Source organism: Gorilla gorilla, chromosome 1 (assembly GCF_029281585.2).
Source record: "Gorilla gorilla gorilla isolate KB3781 chromosome 1, NHGRI_mGorGor1-v2.1_pri, whole genome shotgun sequence".
NCBI classification, from domain to species: domain Eukaryota; kingdom Metazoa; phylum Chordata; class Mammalia; order Primates; family Hominidae; genus Gorilla; species Gorilla gorilla.
In genome coordinates, this window is record NC_073224.2 from 96206338 (window position 1) to 96227312 (window position 20975).

General features: G+C 40.6%; 1 protein-coding gene across 2 annotated transcripts in view; it reads left to right on the top strand.

Moving 5' to 3' along the window:
* Nucleotides 1-12230, top strand: part of SLAMF1 (signaling lymphocytic activation molecule family member 1) — a 39586-nt gene extending 27356 nt beyond the window's left edge. The window contains exons 5-7 of one of the 2 annotated variants that reach the window (XM_004027719.5): nt 461-534; nt 7756-7848; nt 9538-12230. In XM_004027719.5, the coding sequence (XP_004027768.1) occupies nt 461-534; nt 7756-7848; nt 9538-9588 (218 nt within the window). In that variant the 3' untranslated portion in view covers nt 9589-12230. The remainder of the gene's footprint in view (nt 1-460; nt 535-7755; nt 7849-9537) is intronic. The other variant, XM_019025350.4, reaches the window with a different exon arrangement.
* The last annotated feature ends 8745 nt before the right edge of the window (nt 12231-20975 follow it).

Here is a 20975-nt window from a genome sequence, read left to right on the forward strand (position 1 = left end):
ACATACTACCAGCTGGAAAATACAAAAGAGGTATAAACAACTAGCCCTGCCCTCAAAGAACTTAGAATCCTATTAGGAGACCAGGTATGCACATTGAGCAACAGAGATTAAAGTAATTGAATGGTACACCAATGAGAAAAACACCTAATGCGTATTGGGCATTTGTTATGCACCAGGCAATGTTCTAAACACTTTACAAGTGGTATCTCATTTAATTATCACAACAGCCCCATAAGGCAGGTATTTCAAATCCCATTTCACAGATAGGCCTAGAGTGATCAAGTAACTAACCTAAGACAATATGACAAACGCGCAGGGGGGGCTGGGACTCAGGGCTTTATTTCCATTGTGCCCTTGGGGAAAGTGGGTATGCAAAGGACAGTAAAGACCAGACAGGTCTGAGTAAGGAGCTCCTGCTGGGGACCAGAGGGAGATAACCATTATGGTTTCTTTTCACCAGGTAAAACGAACCATTACCAGACAACAGTGGAAAAAAAAAGCCTTACGATCTATGCCCAAGTCCAGAAACCAGGTGTAAGTTCTACATTTTGTTTGAGATGAACCTGTCATGTTTCCTAGAGGATTCCTGGCCAGTCTACCTTGCCTGTTGGACATTCACAATTTTCCATCCAAAGTAGAGGAAAGTAGGGAACAGGAGTCAAGAACAAGAGTTCTCCTAAAGGTCACTAAACGTCAGTGTTTGAAATAATGGGCAACACTGGATAATTTTCTGGTCATGATTCTTCATAGGAAAAAAATGAAGAAGCTGGAAATACATACTGTATGACTCTTTCCAGCTCTGGCATTGTAGCAGTCTAGGGTTCCATGTTACTCAATTATTTCCTTTTCTAGGGAAAAGAGTGCAGGCTTGAGGAGACAGGAGAAGGTTTGGAAAAGCTATTGTGTGACATGTTGGACTGATCTAAGTTTAGGATTTACTAAGTGCAAAAGTGACAAGGAAGGTAGGATCTTCAAAATTCTAGCTAGAGTGTGGTTAAAGAGATGAAAGATGAGATGGAAGAAAGAAAACTGTGATAGAGTGATCACTGGACTAAGAAGTGAAGGATGGAAAAACTGGATGCATGGTGAAGTTGAGAAGCAGATATGCTTGAAGGAAGGGATAGAGACGCTAAAAGGATCGTGGTTAGATGTAGAGACACTGTAGTTTTTCAACATGACGGCAATTCTTGGTATTGTATAGGCCAGAATCTGGCCATTTGGGGTGTAGGAAGAGGCAAATTCTTGAGTAAAGGATGTGAAGGTAAAGACGGTTTTGATAGTACCTTAGAAAATTGCATGAAAAGACAGCAAATGCACTTCTGAGAACCCGGAGATGGACTCTTGAACAAAGTTCTTATTTCTGCTGTCCCCTAGTGGCCTGGAGGGCTTATTACACAACCCAGCTCCATCCTTCCCCCAGCTAAACTCCGTTTAAATAGATGAGAATCCCAAGAGTAACCCTTTCACCCCACGCTCTCATCTGCCTGTTTAGTTTAGGTAACCAGGTTCATCTTTACCATAGTGTCTTCCCTCACTACTCTATCCTATGCTGCTAGCATCCCTCTTTTTTACTGTGAAGCATGACATATGGTAGTCACTAGTCACATGTAGCTTTTTAAATTTAAATTAATTTGAATTAAATAAAATTTAAAATTCAGTGGCATTCATCAGTTCAGGACCGTCCTCCCAGTTCTACATTTAAGTCTGAGCTGACCTGCAAGACTGAAAGTCTTTGAGGACTGGAGTCTGTTCTCTACTCTATTTGTAGCCACTATACACCTAGGAGAGTGCTGGGCAGGCATGTCTTACTTTGCAAACACTCGAGGGGACTAACGTCCACCTCCTCTGCTACTTCCAGCTGCTTCTAATCACACTTTTAGTCCTCTCCTCCATTTTACACACACACACACACACACACTCACATACACACACTCTCACATACACACACTCATGCATACCCACTCCTCCGTAAGGATCAACTCTGACCAAAAAAGTACACAACACATTAATGTCAGCTCAGTGAATTACCCTTAAACACACATATCTCGATATTTGGTAAAGCAAGTCTTCCTAATTTGTTTTTCTGCAAAAGTTTTTGGCTATTCTTGTTCCTTTGTACTTTCATATGTATTTTAGAATCAACTTATCAAGTACCACAAAAAGAAAAAAAATTATTAGAATTGTATTGAGTCTACAGATCTATATGAGGAGAAATTACATTTTTCAGTGTTGCGTGTTTTTTGTTTTTTGTTTTTTGTTTTTTGACAGAGTCTTGCTTTATCGCCCAGGCTGGAGTGCAGTGGTGTGATCTGGGCTCACTACAACCTCCGCCTCCTGGGTTCAAGTGATTCTCCTGCCTCAGCCTTCCAAGTAGCTGAGATTACAGGCACCTGCCACCACACTCGGCTAATTTTTGTATCTTTAGTAGAGATGGGGTTTCACCATGTTGGCCAGGCTGGTCTCAAACTACTAACCTCAAGTGATCTGCCCACCTCAGCCTCCCAAAGTGCTGGGATTACAGATGTGAGCCACTGTGCCTGGCCTCAGTATTGAGTCTTCTAATACCATAAAACTACCACTCAGATCAAAGACTAGAACATTGCCCGTACTTCCTGAAGGCCTCCTGTGCCACTTCCCAATCATTACTTCCTCTCTCCTCCCCAAAGATAACCACTATCCTGACTTCTAGAAAAATAGGTTAGCTTTTTCCTTTTTTATTTTTGAACTTTATAAAAATTGAATTCTTTATTCTTTTTTCTCTCATTTCTGATTTATTTTGCTCAGTATTATCTTTATGAGATTCGTACATGTCTTTGAATTTAGATATAATGCATTCTTTTTCATTGCTTCATAGAATATAAATGTATGAATATACTAGAGTTTATTTATCCAGTTGACTATTGATGGACATGTGGGTTATTTCCAGTTTGAGGCTATTATGAAAGTTGCAGCTGTGAACATTCATATGCAAGCTGTTAAGTGGACATGTGCACATATTTTTGTTGGGTATATACCTAGATATACCTAGAAGTAGAATTGCTGAATCGTAGAGTATGCGTATCTCCAAATTGACTAGATAAGGCCGAGCTGTTTTTCAAAGTGGGCGTATCCATTTACTTTTCTATCAGCTACATATGAGAGTCTCAATTGCTATGCCTTTTTTTTTTATTTTTATTTTTTGAGACAGAGTTTCACTCTGTTGCCTAGGCTGGGGTGCAGTGGCATGATCTTGTCTCACTGCAACCTCCGCCTCCTGGGTTCAAGCCATTCTCCTGTCTCGGCCTCCCAAGCAACTGGGATTACAGGTGCACACCACCACACCCGGCTTATTGTTGTATTTTTAGTAGAGACAGGATTTCACCATGTTGGCCAGGGTGGTCTCGAACTCCTGATCTCAGGAGATCTGCCCGCCTCAGCATCCCAAAGTGCTGGGATTACAGGCATGAGCCACCACTCCTGGCCTCAATTGCTATGCATTCTAACGAAAACTTGGTATTAACAGTCTAATTTTAGTCCTACTGTTGGATGTGTCTTATTATGCTTTTATTCCACATCTCTGTAATTATTAAGGAAGTTGAACAACTTTTCATATGTTTATTGGCCATATTAAAATTCTTTCTTAAAGTGCCCATTTAATCTCTTGCCCGTTTCCCTTTGAGGTTTAGTCTTTCTTTTATGGACTAGTATATGCTTTTCATATATTTTGGATATGTGCCCTTTGGCAGATATGTTAGCAAATACCTTCACCCATCTGTAGCTTGCCTTTGGAATTTCTCAGAGATACCTACTGATAAAGAGAAGGTCTTAATTTTGTTGTAGACCAATTTAGTCTAGTCCTTTTTAAGCATTACTGGATTTTATTTGCTAATATTTTGTTAAGAGTTTGGTTTTCCACTTATGTTTCTGAGTGAAATTGGCCTGTAATTCTCTTGTATAATGCCTTTTTTTTTTTAAGAAGGCACTGCAGTGGCTGGTATATAGCATTCTTGTGAATATATCTAACTGGGATACAAGTTGAGGTAGAAATATTTCAAATGTCCTTAAAAAAATAAGTAACAGAGTTCTTCCTGGACTCTTCTTTAATCACAAGCCTCAGATTGATCTCAAAATGACACACAGCTACTCTCCCTAATACCCACATCATGGTAAAGTTCGTCGCTCTCCTGTTAAAAATTCAGACTTTAAGAACTGGAAGGGACCTGGGTAGTCATGCCCAACCAGTGGGGTTTTGATATAAAGATTTATGCTAATTCACAAAAGGAGTTGGGGTATATGTTAGTTTCCTAGGGCTGCCTTAACAAATTACTGGAAACTTGGTGGCTTAAAACAACAGAAATTTATTCTCTAACAGTTCTGGAGGTCAGAAGTCCAAAATCAAGGAGGCACATCCTCAGGGCCACACTCCCTCTGGAGGCTTTATGAGAAAATCCTCTTTGCCTCTTCCAGCATCTGGTGGCTCCAGGCCCTCCGTGGCATTTGTTGGCTTGTAGTTGTGTATCTGCAATTTTTGCCTTCATCTTCACATGACCTCCCTCTCTGTGTCTTCTTCTTTTCCATCTCTTGTAAGGACACTCGTCATCAGACTTAGGACTTATTCTAATCCAGGATGACCTTATTTTGAAATCCTTATCTTGACATCTGTGAAGACCTTTATTCAAATAAAGTCACATTTTGAAATTCTGCCTGGAGATATCTTTTGGGGCCACAGTTCAACCCACCACAGGGTGCATTTCCTTTTTGTTATTCTCTGCGATATTTGGGTAGGATGTCTTATTTCTCCCCTTAAATATTTGGTAGAAATTGCTAGTAAAGCTATCTGAGACTGGGGTTTCTTTGGTGGAAATTTTTTTAAGTTATATTTTTATTATTCAATTTTCTCCTCTACATATTAGTGAACAACTTTTTTCTGTCTTTTTAGTGGCTACCCCAGAAATTATAAAATACAACTTTGACTTACCGAAGTCTAAGGTTTACTTCCCTCCTGCATAATACTTTAAGTCCACAATAATTTCACCTCTTGATTTAAGTGACCGTTTTGTCATTATTTGAATTTCATATATATTTTAAACACACAAGACATAATTATTATTGTTTTATATATAAAAATAGATAATTAGACTTACCCACATTTTCACAATTTTCTTTGTTCATATTTGCGATGTCTTTATTATATCATTATAAAGACTGTAATAATGTAGACAATTATTTAAAAACTAACAATGCCTTTATTCTTATTTTTAATGGCTATAAAATAATCTTATAAAGAATATAATAACATGAAAATCACTTAACAAATGTTTACTATGTGCTAGGAACTCTTCTAGGACTTATCAGAGCTAGTATCTTGCAGAATTAATTCCAGTGGCCACCATTCACAAAAATTATGTGAAAATAATGCCCCTGGAGTTGCTTGTAAACGATGCTCCCTAAAGATGTACAAATCAGTGGTCCTAACAGAAGACAACAAGATACAAAAATATACTAACTTATTATATTTATGTTTAAAATAATTCCCTATGCCTGGATAAAAATCCTGAAGCGAACATTTAAGCACACACAGAGTCTTAATAGGACCATGGGTGACTTCTTTTACATATTTTTCTCCTTTCTAAAACTTCTGAATTAATGTTAAAAATGTAAGTTATTTGCCTCCTTCTGCCTCTAGGTCAGGTTATGCTAAAGTTCTCCCAAACAGGAAGACCAGCAGAGGTTGCATCTGTTGATAAAGGTCTCTCTTTTTTTTTTTTTTTTTTTTTTTTGTGAGGCGGAGTCTCACTCTGTCGCCAGGCTAGAGTGCTGTGGCGCCATCTCAGCTCACTGCAACCTCCAACTCCCTGGTTCAAGGGATTCTCCTGCCTCCGCCTCCTGAGTAGCTGGGATTACGGGCATGCACCATCATTCCTGGCTAATTTTTGTATTTTTAGTAGAGATGGGGTTTCACTATGTTGGCCAGGATGGTCTCGATCTCCTGACCTCGTGATCCACCCACCTCAGCCTCCCAAAGTGCTGGGATTACAGGCGTGAGCCACCACGTCCGGCCAAAGGTCTCTTAATAAACTGTTTTGATAGCCTCTTTATCTCATCACTGCAAGAAATTCTTTCTTAAACTCAAAATTTCTTCAAAATGTATTTAAGAATTGTATGGGATCTTGAAAGTCATCTATCTGAACCACCCAATTACTGCTTGAATTATCTGCTACAACATTACTTCCAAAGTGTTGCCTAGCTCCTTTTTACTGAAATATAGTTTGTGAACAAGCAGCATCAGCATCACCTGGGACTTTATTAGAAATGCAGAATCAGGCCCTGCTCCAGATCTTCCAAAATAGAATCAACCCTTTAACAAGATCCCCAAGTAATTCATATGCATAATAAAAGTCAGCAGCACTGGTCTAGACCATGCCCAAGCACTTATAACTATAGGAGCTCATTGCCTGCCAAGGCAATTCATCCCACATTTGAACATCTTTTACTATTAGAAAGATCTTCATTATATTGAATCAAAATATTTTCCCCAAATCCGAATCTTGGTTTAAACCTGAGATACTTTATAGGCAAATTGAATTCCTTTTCTATATGGCAATTCATCAAATATATGAAGAGAAAAATTATGTCCCATCTCTTTTTCCTCCAATAAACTTTCCTAATTCCTTAACCCTTCCATCACATGATAAAATTCCAAGTTTTCTCGCATTAAAACACATGTGGTGTGGCTTCAAGTCTGGCTCTCTACCCAGGGAGAGTGGACAGCAGCATTATCCCATAACCAGTGTCCCCGAAATGTGTTCAATTAATGACTTCCCTATTGTAAGTGATGGCATCTGCATCTTACAAGGATGTGGTCTCAATTTATTTTGAGGTCTTTGTCCAGGAATTGTGGATTTTAATTCGTTCAAAGTAACATCAACAAATATCAACTGAAGAGTTTATTTTTATGTGTCCAATACTGTTCTGTGGGGAGTACAAAAATATATAGCTTATTTCTCAAGGAATGTATAGACTGGAGAAACAACACATAAATATATCAGAATGTTTTAAATATAGCATAGAGTGCCATAAAGTGTAAATTAGACTTTAAATACCTGAGGAATTTAAGTAAGGGATAGGTCATTATAAGTTGAGTGACCAAAAAAGAATAGTGATAAAAAGGACATGCACCTTAAGTTAAAAGAGCTTAAGGCAGGGGACTCCTGGCTTTGACACTTCTTGCATGTACACATTAGGAAAACATTTGATCTTTCTGAGCTGTAGCTTCATCATCAGTGAAGTGTGAGTAACAACAGTATTTAACACATAGAGTGGTTGTGAGGCAAATGAGAAGACATATGTGAGGAGGAGGAAGAGTAGGAATGGCAGTGTAGGATGCAAGAACTCTGCATGTAGCCGGTGATATGAGTGAGACGGACTAAATTCTGTTGCTATTCTGTCCCCTCCAGCTGCCCCTGTAAGAGCCACACCAATTTCAGTTTCTTGTGAGGAAGACATTTAAAACATCTGGGAAGCACTGACAATGGATGAGGCTGCCTTGGGAGGTTGTGCACCCCAAGACGCCACTTGGGGAGTCCAAGCAAAGCCTGGGGAATTGAGTTCCAGAGACTTTGGGGGAGAATTCCCACCTGAGAAGGAGGCTGGACCAAATGACTCAAAGGAACTTTCTGCCTCAAGGCTTCTTGAGTCTGTGCTTCTCTATCGGAGAGTTGGGTGAGAACTAGCTCTCTCTGTTCAGCTAATCTGCTTTCTTTGCTTCTCTTGTAGCCTCTTCAGAAGAAACTTGACTCCTTCCCAGCTCAGGACCCTTGCACCACCATATATGTTGCTGCCACAGAGCCTGTCCCAGAGTCTGTCCAGGTGAGGCATCTCTCTGCCTACTCTCCGTAGAGAGGGAATACATGAAGGAGGGGAAAATGAGGAAGTTTTTTTCTTTTTTAGGGTGGGAGGAGGGAGAGGATCAGGGAAAATAGCTATTGGGCACTAGGCTTCATACCTAGGTAACAAAATAATGTGTATAATAAATCCTCATGACACAAGTTTACCTATGTAACAAACCAGCACATGTACGCCTGAACTTAAAATAAAAGTAAAAAAAAAAAAAAATTAAAACAAAAACAAATTAAATGAAACAGATTGATGAGTCCTGGACTGGGGAAGGCAGGCCACAGCATGCAGACAAAAAGGAGTCTGTGTGGCTTTGGTTTTCCAGTTTCCATGAAGCCCCCAATACCTGCTCACACGGGGCCACTGCTAACCCCCTGCTGGCCAGTGTTTCCCTGAGAGTTGTCCAAGGACCACATCAGAATCAGCCAGCATACTTGTTAAAAATAAAGATTCCTAGGGCCTTCTACCTAGGATTCTGTTAAATGAAAATGTCTATGGAGAGTAGCCATGGACCTACATATTTAAAAAAACCCACACCCCAGGTAATTCTGATACACACTCAAGTTTAAGAACAGCAGCTGGAGTCCAGGAGTTCTCAACTCCAGCTACAAAACAGAATCACCAGGGAAGCGTTGTAAAAATGCTCATGCCTAGACTCTGTGCAGCCCCATTTAATCAGAATATTTAGGGGTGGAGCTCTGCATAGGTGTTAAGCCTAGAAGAGAATACGGGGTGCAGCTCAAAATGAGACTTGCATATTCTACCCTATTGCAAGATCAGCAGGGACTAAGTTTACTTCTGACAGGAATCTTTCCTTTACTGAATGAATAGAAATAAATTCTGGACTGAAATCTTTGCTCCATTTGGGCTCTTTCAGAAGAGAGCCCAGGATGATAGAGGCACAAAGGTCGCACAAATGCCTGCATCCACCTTATTTTTCAAAGCTCCTACCGCACACACACTCATCCAGAAATGCCTGGGCAGGTGCCCTATTTCAAGATGAAATCGATCTTCAACTTGAGGTCCATTCTCACTTCACTGTCATATCTAAGAAGGAAGTAAAAAATATAAACCTGACTTCAAAGCTTCAAAAAATATATAGATTTTTAATGAAGTTTACTTAAGGACAAAAACAGTATGCTATAGCTAACATTTTATGGCAAAACCCTTAAATTCTATTTTCTTTGTTTCTTTGACATGAGAGATCTTTGCGCATAACCCTCTTCTCCCCTTCCTCTCTCCTGCCAATACTTTTCTCTTCTCCCTTTGAGTCCCACTAGACTTTTTAAAAACTCAATAATTTACAACTCTCTTGGCTTCCCAGATTGTGACCCATATGTAACAGCAAAACAAATGGTTTTCCTTACAAGGGGATGGAAGGGGAGAGGGCAAAGAGGGAGACAGGGCACTGAGTGCTGGTCCTCAGATCATGCTCCCCATAATGGCATGCTTATGCTTGGAAGGGAGCTGTGGCCCTTGTTGCAGGTGGAGAAGCAGTGTGGGAACCCTAGTGCTGTCCCAGCAAGGCCTTGTCTGTGACAGACCCTGCACAAGCCATGATCTCTAAGACCCTTTCCTTTTCCTCAGCAGTGCTGTTTTCATTTGCATTCTGTGAAGTGAGTACCCAGTCCCTCTACTCACAGACTTCTGCTTTGTCCCCAGGAAACAAATTCCATCACAGTCTATGCTAGTGTGACACTTCCAGAGAGCTGACATCAGAGACCCAACAAAGGGACTTTCTGAAGGAAAATGGAAAAACCAAAATGAACACTGAACTTGGCCGCAGGCCCCAAGTTTCCTCTGACAGACATACTGCACGTCTGTACCCTTCTCAGATCAACTCCCTGGTGATGTTTCTTCCACATACATCTGTGAAATGAACAAGGAAGTGAGGCTTCCCAAGAATTTAGCTTGCTGTGCAGTGGCTGCAGGCGCAGAACAGAGCGTTACTTGATAACAGCGTTCCATCTTTGTGTTGTAGCAGATGAAATGGACAGTAATGTGAGTTCAGACTTTGGGCATCTTGCTCTTGGCTGGAACTGGATAATAAAAATCAGATTGAAAGCCAGGACATCTGAGTACCTATCTCACACACTGGACCACCAGTCACAAAGTCTGGAAAAGTTTACATTTTGGCTATCTTTACTTTGTTCTGGGAGCTGATCATGATAACCTGCAGACCTGATCAAGCCTCTGTGCCTCAGTTTCTCTCTCAGGATAAAGAGTGAATAGAGGCTGAAGGGTGAATTTCTTATTATACATAGAACACTCTGATATTATTGTATAAAGGAAGCTAAGAATATTATTTTATTTGCAAAACCCAGAAGCTAAAAAGTCAATAAACAGAAAGAATGATTTTGAGATCTCTGAGTTTTGAACAGTGGACTGGAAACCATGTAAGAGCCTTAAAAGTACAGTTCTGTGCAAATGGCATTCAGTTTTAAAGAAAAAAGTAGCAAATGTTTGATGGTGCTGTTACAAAGGAGCTTGGAATACTCAGAGGAACTTGTCCCATGGTGATTTTTCACTTCTCAAAATGATGTTTAAATCCCAGTTCTCTGTTGATTCCCTTGAACAACAAACCTGGAACCTCAGCTAAGACTCTCTGTGACCAGATTCTGGACCTCTTATATCCAGGGCTTCAAGGGGTATTGCAGGTCAAGGTCTTTCCTAGGCACTTTCTACTCCCTGCATACCTCTCCTCACACTAAATTTATCCTCTAGTAGAAAATTAAGTTATTTTGGTCTAACAGCTTCAAATCATTGAATGCTCAATAACTTATTTTGCAAGCTGCAGGCAGAAAGAGACTTTTTAAGTAAAGTCCTATGTTTTTTCCTATTCTCTGCTTTCAGACAGGCTGTCTTCAATTTAAGCCCTTCTTTTTCTTATTGGTTCTTATATAAACTTGGTAAGTACTGTAAGAAACAGCCACTATCATACCATTGCATAATAAGGGGCACCAACTTCCCAGCTCAAAACTCAGGTCCTTATTGCCTTGTACCTTACCTCCTCTATGAGGTCAATTCACATTGTAAGCCTGTTGCTTAGTGCATCTCGTTTCCTGGTACCAGCTTCTTCAACAGAGTTCTTAGTTGCAATCAACAGAAGCTGGCTTTGGCTTTTTTATGTAGAAAAGGAACCTATTGAAAAGATACTGATTGGTTCCAATAACTGCTAGAAGGTTCTGCAAAACCATGCTTTGAAAGTGAGCAGGAAAAGAGGAGACTAGGCTGTGGCTGGGAGCACAGCCAAAATTAAAAACCAGCCCAGGGATGATGATCCTGTTCATGCACAGCCACTGTCCCCAGCACTAGGCACAGACTCTACCACTGCCTCACTGTCTCTGCTGGACTTGGAAACTTGATATTACTGTTACTGCTGCACTGTCTGCCATGAAAATGAATTCTCCAGGGTCCCTTCTTCATCCTTTCGTCTCTAGCTTATAATTCAAAGTCTGGGATTGACTGGCCAATCCTAGGTCACATGTCCATGTCCTGTCTCCAAGGGAGGCTGGGAATTGAATATCTGGCATTTTCCACTTTCACTTCTTATGAATTAAGGAATTCTACAAATAATAGAAGTGGGATTCAGGTGGTAGGCAGACAAAAAGCCTCACAATTATCCACTACGCCACCCTTGTATAACCTTACCCTCATTCACTGTCTACTCTCAAAACTGTGGAGCTACTAATGAAGATTTGTAAACCCTGGGCTTATGAGCACCCATTCCTTTACTACAACTCAGATTGCTCTAGAAGCTCAGTTCCCAGCACTTGGATTTTTCCAGTAGCTGAATTCTACCTGATGGAAGGGCAGAAACAAAGGGTGAAGAAGAGGCCATCACTTCCAAGTATCCTGAACCCCTGGGCTCAAGACCTCACTGGGAAGGGAGTCTTTTGGGCCACCCACCAAACAGCACTGGCATTATGCCTCTCACCCTAGACCATGGTTACAAGTGGTAAAACAACCCCTTCTGGTGATACATTCACCACTCTCTAGTTTCCCCCAGATGGCACTATGGGGAGCGGGAGCTTGCCTTTTCCTCAGACTTAAAACAGTAAGTTTTCCCCGTGTTTCCCCTCTAATGCTGTTTTCTTTTGACCAAGCATGTCTGAATTCTAGAGAAGTCAGGAGGAACACACCCATTCTCGGTTTGAAGGGACTGATGTTCTGAAGTACAACTGGGCACAGTCCCAGGCTCTTCAGGACGCTTCCTCCATTCACACAGCGGGGATGTGATTGTTACAGCGGGTGGTGTGTGCTGGCTGAGAAGCCACTGTGAATTGATTCTTCTTCTGAAGTTTATGTTTCTACTTTTTGGAAATGAATAAATTACAGCCAGTCCATCAAGGAAATTGCACTTTTGTCTTGTGTTTCCTAAAGGATTTATAACACAGTAGTATGGCATGATGTGTTTCCTGGCCTTATGTCTCCATGCCATAGTTATGAAATGCTAAAGGAGGCAGATTTGATCAGATAGGATGTGAGGTTGTCCCTTTCCTGGAGGTGGACAAGGGTTAGCTTGGCATCCCCTTCACCAAAGGTCAGGAACCACCCTCCACATGGAGAACTGTGTTGAAAGGATTGTTTAATTTTTGTCACTGCCAGAGTAATTCCCTTCCCTGAACTCTGCCAAATTCCCCTTGTGGACAAAATCTAGAGCAGGGTTTCTCAGCTGCCACACTATTGACATTTGGGGCTGGATAATTTTTTTGTCATGGGGCTGTCCTGTGCACTGTAGGGTGTTTAACAGCATCCCTGGCCTCTGCCCACTGGGTGTATGGCACATGCCCTGTCCTTGATTGTGACAATCAAGTGTCTCCAAACACTACCAAATGTCCCCTGCTTGGCAAAATCTCCCCCAGTTGAGAAGCACTGATCTAGAGATATGCTGACCCCCTGGTGAGCTCTGAGAAAACTAAATACACTTCTATATACCAAGAAGTAGATCTGTCAAAGGTGGCCACCTGGTCACTTAAGCATGGCCCAAACCTGCCAATAACACCCAAGGTTACCTAAATATTAGAATTACCCGGGAAACTTTTTAAAAAATAGTGATGACCAAATCTAACCTGAAACCAAAATGAGATCTCGGTTGAGATTTATAGAACTACTTATACCACAGAAAGGATTTCGTGATGAGTTTCACACACCAGCCACAAGAGGGTGATATAGCAACACAATCCACCCAACCTTAGCATCCCCACCACTTCCTTGTATCTAAAGGATGTGGACTTAGTCACAGACTGGATGAAACTGTGTCTGGTTTCTCAGCTCTTACAGGCTGAAAGGAGATAAGGAGGCCAATGTGGATTGATGACAGGCTCTAAAAGGTTAAGTGTACTAAGTTTATTTCACAGAAGACTTCTAGTTCTACTCAATGCTTCACTCATTCAACAAAGTTATTAAGTTCCTACTAAGTGTTTGGCTTGTCATCCAGCAGGAGATACAAAGAACACAGGCAATTGAAGTATTATAACAGGTAGATCACTATGTGATCTACTGAGAACCATTGGAAAATAAAAGAAGATGCTATTAATAATTACCCTGGGGCAGGGGATGGCAGCTAGGAGGCAGGACTAACTTGCAACTCTCACTCAGATGAACATGTGTGGAGACTCACATCATGAACTTTTGTTCCAAGAACCGCTGTAGGAACATACCAGGAAAACTGAAAGAGTTCACCAGCCCTTTGAAAGAAGTGGCTTGCCACTGCAAACTCTGTGAAATAGCTGAAAAACTGTGAGTGTCTAAAGTGTGAGAGGGGGAAAGTCTACCTCTGAACACACATCTTCACTGGGGAAACCTGAAAATCCAAATAACAGGAGAAGAATTTAACTTTACCTAGAGCTGAAATGAATTTAGAGAGCCAAGCAAAATACAAAAGTAGAAGAAGCAGTGGGAAGAGCCCTACAGGCACTCCTGGTCCCCCAGGAAGTCCAGGGAAGTCATTTCTGACTTTATCTCACAGGGTTCCTTGGGGAGGGCTGCCAGTGGGATTGGGAAAGGGCCACAGGGAGAAGGAAACTTCCAGCTGAACTTTGTAATAATTTTGACTGAGTACGAATTGTCCTGGTCAGGATCTGTGGAGATGAATAGAAAGTGCAGATATGAGCACAGAAGCCACAGCAGGCAGGGAGGGGTGAGGCCTGAAAGCCCTGCTTGCCTTCTTAGCAGAGAGGCTAGTATCCCAGGGCAACATCCCAGCCCTGCATACCAGAGGCTTGGATATAAATTTGGCTCTTTGGGGAGCATGACAGGAGTGAGACTGGCCTTGCTGGCTGTGTGGGAGTGGGGAGAGGCCTGTCACCACTGACTTTTCCCCACTTCCCTGGCTACCTGTATAAAGCAGCAGAGGCAGCCATAATCCCCCTGGGAACATAACTCCATTGGCCTAAGAACCACACCCCCATACCCCACAGTTGCCACAGCAAGCCCTGCCCAAGGATAGTCTGAGCTCAGACATGCTCAACTCTGCCCCCACCTGATGGTCTTTTTCTGCCAGCCCTGGTAGCTGAAGACAAAAGACATAATCTTGTGGGAGCCCTATGGCCCTGCCCATCATCTGAGAAACCCAAATACTTATCCAGGTGACCTTAGGGCAAGCTTGTATTCCCCCTGTACTGCTGCAGCTGATGCTCTCTTGAAATCGCCACCTTCTGGCTGGAGGCCAATCAAGTCAAGCCATTATAGCAACTCATAACAAAACAGCCCTGCTCCAAGGAAGGAGAAAACAACAGCTAATTCCACCACTTGTAACGTCCTGGCTAACCAGAGGTCCTGAGTCTGTCCATGTGACAACTTCACTGTTAGCATAACCAGCATTTGAGAAAACCTGTGCACTAAACAAAACTACAACCAAGGACTCTCACAGAATCCACTTCACTGCCCTGCTACCTCCACTGGCGTAGGTGCTCGTATCCGTGGTTGAGAGACCTGAAAATAGATCACAACACAGGACTCTTTGCAGACACTCCCCAGTACCAGCCTGGAGCCTGGTAGGTCCACTAGGTGGCTCTACCCAGAAAAGCAATAACAATCACTGCAGTTCAGCTCTTGGGAAGCCCCATCTGTAGGGGAAAGGGGAGAGCACCACATCAAAGGATCACCCTGTGGGACAAAAGAATGTGAACAGCAGCCCTTGAGTCCTAGACCTTTCCTCTGACATAATTGACCCAAATGAGAAAGAACCAGAAAAACAATTCTGGCAATATAATTAAACAAAGTTCTATCACACCACCAAAAGATCACACTAGCTCACCAGTAATGGATCCAAACCAAGAAGAAATCTCTGAATTGCCAGAAAAAGAATTCAGAAGGTTGATTATTAAGCTACTCAAGTAGGCACCAGAGAAAGGTGAAAACCAACTTAAAGAAATTTTTAAAATAATACAAGATATGGACAAAAATACTGTAAAGAAATAGATATTATAAATAAAAAACAATAAGAACTTCTGGAAATAACAGACATGCTTAGAGAAATGCAAAATACACTGAAAAGTTTTAACAAGAGAATTGAACAAGTAGAAGAAAGAACCTCAGAGCTCAAAGACAATGCTGTTGAATTAACCCAATCTAACACAGACAAAGAAAAAAAAATTTTTTAATGAACAAAGCCTCCAGCCAATTTGGGATTATGTTAAATGACCAAACCTAAGAATAATTTGTGTTCCTGAGGAACTCAAAGAACACCCAGGAAATTCATTGCAAAAAGATAATTACCTAAACACACAGGTTTAGGTAATCTAAACCATCAGGTTATCTAAAGTCAAGATGAAGGAATGAATCTTAAGAGCTGTGAGGCAAAAGCATCAGGTAACCTATAAAGGAAAACCTGTAAGATTAACAGCAGATTCCACAGCAGAAATCCTACAAGCTAGAAGGGATTGGGGTCCTATCTTTCATATCCTTAAACTAAGTAATTATCCTTACTTTAGCCTCCTTAAAAGAATAATTATCAGCCAAGAATTTTGTATCTGGCAAAACTAAGCTTCATATATGAAGGGAAGATAAAGTCTTTTTCAGACAAGCAAATGCTGAATGTATCACTACCAAGAGAATTTGCCACTACAAAGTCAGCACCATAAGAACTGCTAAAAGAAATTCTAAATCTTGAAACAAAACCTCAAAATACACCAAAATAGAAACTTCTTAAAACATAAATCTCACAGGACCTATGAAACAATAACACAATGAAAAAAAAAAAACCAAGCTATTCAGTCAACAACTAGCACAATGAATAGAATAGTACCTCATATCTCAATACTGACATTAAAAGTAAATGGCCTAAACGCTCCACTTACAAGATCCAGAGTGTCAGAATGAATAAGAATTCACCAACCAAGTATCTGCTGTCTTTAAGAGACTTGCCTAACACATAAGGACTAACATAAACTTAAGGTAAAGGGGTGGAAAAATATATTGCATTCAAATGGACACAAAATTGAGCAGGAGTAACTATTCTTATATCAGACAAAACAGACTTTAAAGCAAGAATAGTTTTAAAAGACAAAGAGGGACATTACATAACAATAAAAGGACTAGTCCAGCAGGAAAATATTACAATCCTAAATATATATGCACCTAACACTGGAGTTCCCAAATTTATAAGACAATCACTGCTAGATGTAAGAAATGAAATAGACAGGAACACAATAATAGTGGGGGGCTTCAATACTCCACTGACAGAACTAGAAAGCATCAAGACAGAAAATAAAGAAATTATACACTAGAATAAATGGACTTAACAAATATTTACAGCACATTCTACTCAACAACTGTGAAATATATATTCTACTTGTCAGAACATGGAACACAGGCCAAAAATCAAGTCTCGATAAATTTAAGAAAATCAAAGTTATATCAAGTACTCTGTCAGACCACAGTGGAATAAAATTGGAAATCAACTCCAAAAGGAACCCTCAAAACTATGCAAATATAATGGAAATTAAATAATCTGCTCCTGAATGATCTTTGCATCAGCAATGGAATCAAGATAGAAATTTAAAAGTTATTTGAAATGAATGATAATAGTGACACAACCTATCAAAACTTCTGTGATACAGCAAAAGCAGTTCAAAGAGAAAAGTTCACAGGATTAAATGCCTACATCAAAAAATCTGAAGGAGTACAAATAGACAATCTAAGGTCACATCTCAAGGAACTAGAGAAGCCTGAACAAACCAAACCCAAACCCAGCAAAAGAAAAGAAACAACCAAGATGAGAGCAGAACTAAATGACATTCAAACAAACAAAAAACAATACCAAAGATAAATGAAATGAAAACCTGGTCCATTGACAAGAGAAAGAAAATGGATAGACCATTAGTGAGATTAACCATGAAAAGAAGAGAGAAGATCCAAATAAGCTCAGTTAGAAACAAAATGGGAGATATTACAACCAATACGACAGAAACACAAAAGACCATTCAAGGCTATTATGAACACCTTTATGTGCACAAACTAGAAAACTGAGAGGAGATAGATAAATTGCTGAAAACATACAGCCCTCCTAGATTAAACCAGGAAGAAATAGAAACTTTGGGCTGGGCGCGGTGGCTCACGTCTGTAATCCCAGCACTTTGGGAGGCTGAGGTGGGCAGATCACAAGGTCAGGAGATCGAAACCATCCTGGCTAACATGGTAAAACCCCATCTCTACTAAAAATACAAAAAATTAGCCAGGTACAGTGGCAGGTGCCTGTAGTCCCAGCTACTCAGGAGGCTAAGGCAGGAGAATGGCATGAACTAAGGAGGCAGAGCTTGCAGTGAGCCGAGATAGTGCCACTGCACTCTGGCCTGGGCGAAAGAGTGAGACTCCTTCTCAAAAAAAAAAAAAAAAAGAAAAAAAAATAGAAACTTTGAACAGACCAATAACAAGCAGCAAGATAAAAATAATGGTAATTTAAAAATTGCCAACAACAAGAAAGTTCAGGACCAGATGGATTCACAGCTGAATTCTATCAGGAATTCAAAGAAGAATTGGTAACAATCTTATTGAAACTATTCCAAAAGACAGAGAAAGAAGGAATCCTTCCTAAATCATTCTATGAAGCCAGTATCACCCTAATACCAAAACCAGGAAAGGACATAACAAAAAAAGAAAACTACAGACTAATATCCCTGATGAACATAGTTGCAAAAATCCTCAACAAAATACTAGCTAACTGAATCCAACAGCATATCAGAAAGATAATCCACCATGATCAAGTGGGTTTCATATCAGGGATGCAGGGATGATTTAATATACACAAGTCAATAAATGTGACACACCACATAAACAGAGTTAAAAACAAAAATCATATGCTCATCTCATTAGACACAGAGAAAGCATTTGACAAAATCCAGCATCCATTCATGATTAAAACTCTCAGCAAAATTGGCATAGATGGGACATAACTTAAGGTAATAAAAGCCATCTATGACAAACCCACAGCCAACATTATACTGAACAGGGAAAAGCTGAAAGCATTCCCCCACCCTGAGAACTGGAAGAAGGCAAGGATGCCCACTTTCACCACTTTTATTCAACATAGTACTAGAAGTCCTAGCCAAAGCAATCAGACAGGAGAAAGGAATAAAGGGCATCAAAATTGGTAAAAAGGAAGTAAAACTGTTGCTGTTCACCAATGGTATAATTGTAGAAGGTATCAAACCCTACTCATCCAAAAAACTCCTAGATGTGATAAATGAATTCAGTAAAGTTTCAGGACACAAAATCAATATACACAAGCGAATAACACTGCTATACACCAATGGTGACCAAACTGAGAATCAAATCAAGAATTATCCCCTTTTTACAATAGCTGCAAAAAAATTAAAATACTTAGAAATTCACCTAACTAAGGAGGTGAAAGACCTCTACAAGGAAAACTACAAAACACTGCTGAAAGAAATCATAGATGATACAAACAAATGGAAATATATCCCATGCTCATGGATGGGTAGACTCAATATTGTGAAAATGACCATACTGCCAAAAGCAGTCTGCAAATTCAATGCAATTCCCATGAAAATACCATCATCATTCTTCATGGAACTAGAGAAAACAATCCTAAAATTAATATGGAACCCAAAAAGAGCCTACATAGCCAAAGCAAGACTAAGCAAAAAGAACAAATCTGGAGGCATCACATTACCTGACTTTAAACTATACTACAAGGCTATAGTAATCAAAACAGCATGGTACTGGTATAAAAATGGGCACATAGACCAATGAAATAGAATAGAGAACCCAGAAAGAAAGAGAGAAAGAGACAGAGAGAGGGAGGGAGGGAGGGAAGGAAGAAAGGGAAAAATATAGGCCCATACACTTAAATAAATGGAATCAGAATTTTTGATAATCTAACCCCTACCTCAATGTAGACATCCTTTTCAAGTGGAAGCACTTCAGCTTGAGTGACATTCCACGCCTGGCCTCTCCCCTACTCATTTACTCCACTATCAGGGAAATTCACACCTGATATTTCACGTAGGTTCTTTTCTATTTTCCTTAAGTGTTGGCTGGTCTGAGAAATAAAGGGAAAGAGTACAAAAGAGAGAAATTTTAAAGCTGGGTGTCTGGGGGAGACATCACATGTCAGCAGGTTCCATGATGCCCCCCAAACCACAAAACTAGCAAGTTGTTATTAGTGATTTTCAAAAGGGGAGGGAGTGTACGAATAGGATGTGGGTGACAGAGATCACATGCTTCACAAGGTAATAAAATATCACAAGGCAAATGGAGGCAGGACAAGATCACAGGACTAGGGTGAAATTAAAATTGCCAATGAAGTTTCAGGCACACATTGTCATTGATAACATCTTATCAGGAGGCAGGGTTTGAGAGCAGACAACCAGTCTGACCAAAATGTATTAGGTGGGAATTTCCTTGTCCTAATAAGTCTGGGAGTGCTACAGGAGACTGGGGCTTATTTCATCCCTTATCTGCAACTGTAAAAGACAGACATCCCTAGAGCGGCCATTTCAGAGGCTTACCCCTAGGAATGCATTCTCTTTCTCAGGGCTGTTCCTTGCTGAGAAAAAGAATTCAGCGATATTTCTCCTATTTGCTTTTGAAAGAAGAGAAATATGGCTCTGTTCCGCCCAGCCCATAGGCAGCCAGACTTTAAGGTTATCTCCCTTGTTCCCTGAACATCCCTGTTATCCTGTTCTTTTTTCACGGTGCCCAGATTTCATAATGTTTAAACAATTTGTGCAGTTACCGCAATCATCACAGGGTCCTGAGGCGACATTCATCCTCAGCTTACAAAGATGATGGGATTAAGAGATTAAAATAAAGACAGGCATAGGAAATCACAAGAGTATTGACTGGGGAAGTGATAAGTGTCCATGAAATCTTCACAATTTATGTTCAGAGATTGCAGTAAAGACAGGCGTAAGAAGTTATAAAAGTATTAATTTGGGGAACTAATAAATGTCCATGAAATCTTCACAATTTATGTTCTTCTGCCATGGCTTCAGCCGGTCCCTCTGTTTGGGGTCCCTGACTTCCCGCAACACTTCACCTCAGGAAAGAGAGGTGCATAAACTATTCTGTGAGTTTGGGAAATAACTGAGCAACCTCCACTCAATGCCTTCTCAGCTGTCTTTCTTGGAACCAGCCTTTTTGTAGGAGGCAGATATTCTTGTCTATTCCTACCTGCTCACAATGGCAGACTCTACTCTCTTGTTGGGGGGGTTTGCCCACTTGTGGCCTCTTCCTTCTCCTCCTCCTACATTCCCCACCTCCTCCTGATTATAATGATAGTGATAGTCAACATTTATCAAGTGCTTTCTAAGTGCCAAGTATGGTCCTGAGTGTGAATCATGCATTAACTTGCCTAAAGACACATTTGCCAACCAGCTTTATCAATAACAGAGCTGACACTTTTTCTCCATCTGTATGAATCTTCTGTCTATCTTAAAATTGATTCCAAATCAGGAGTAGAGGAAGCATAATTAGTTGCTCCTTCCCTCTAACCCCAACACCTCCTCTGGCCAAACTCCCTTGCCAAACATCCTCCATGTCTTCCCTGAACTTCTCTCTCACAACAGTTTCTCATGTTCCATTGTTACAGAGCTAACAAAGGTACATGTTCCATTGTTAGAGAGGTTTCTCAT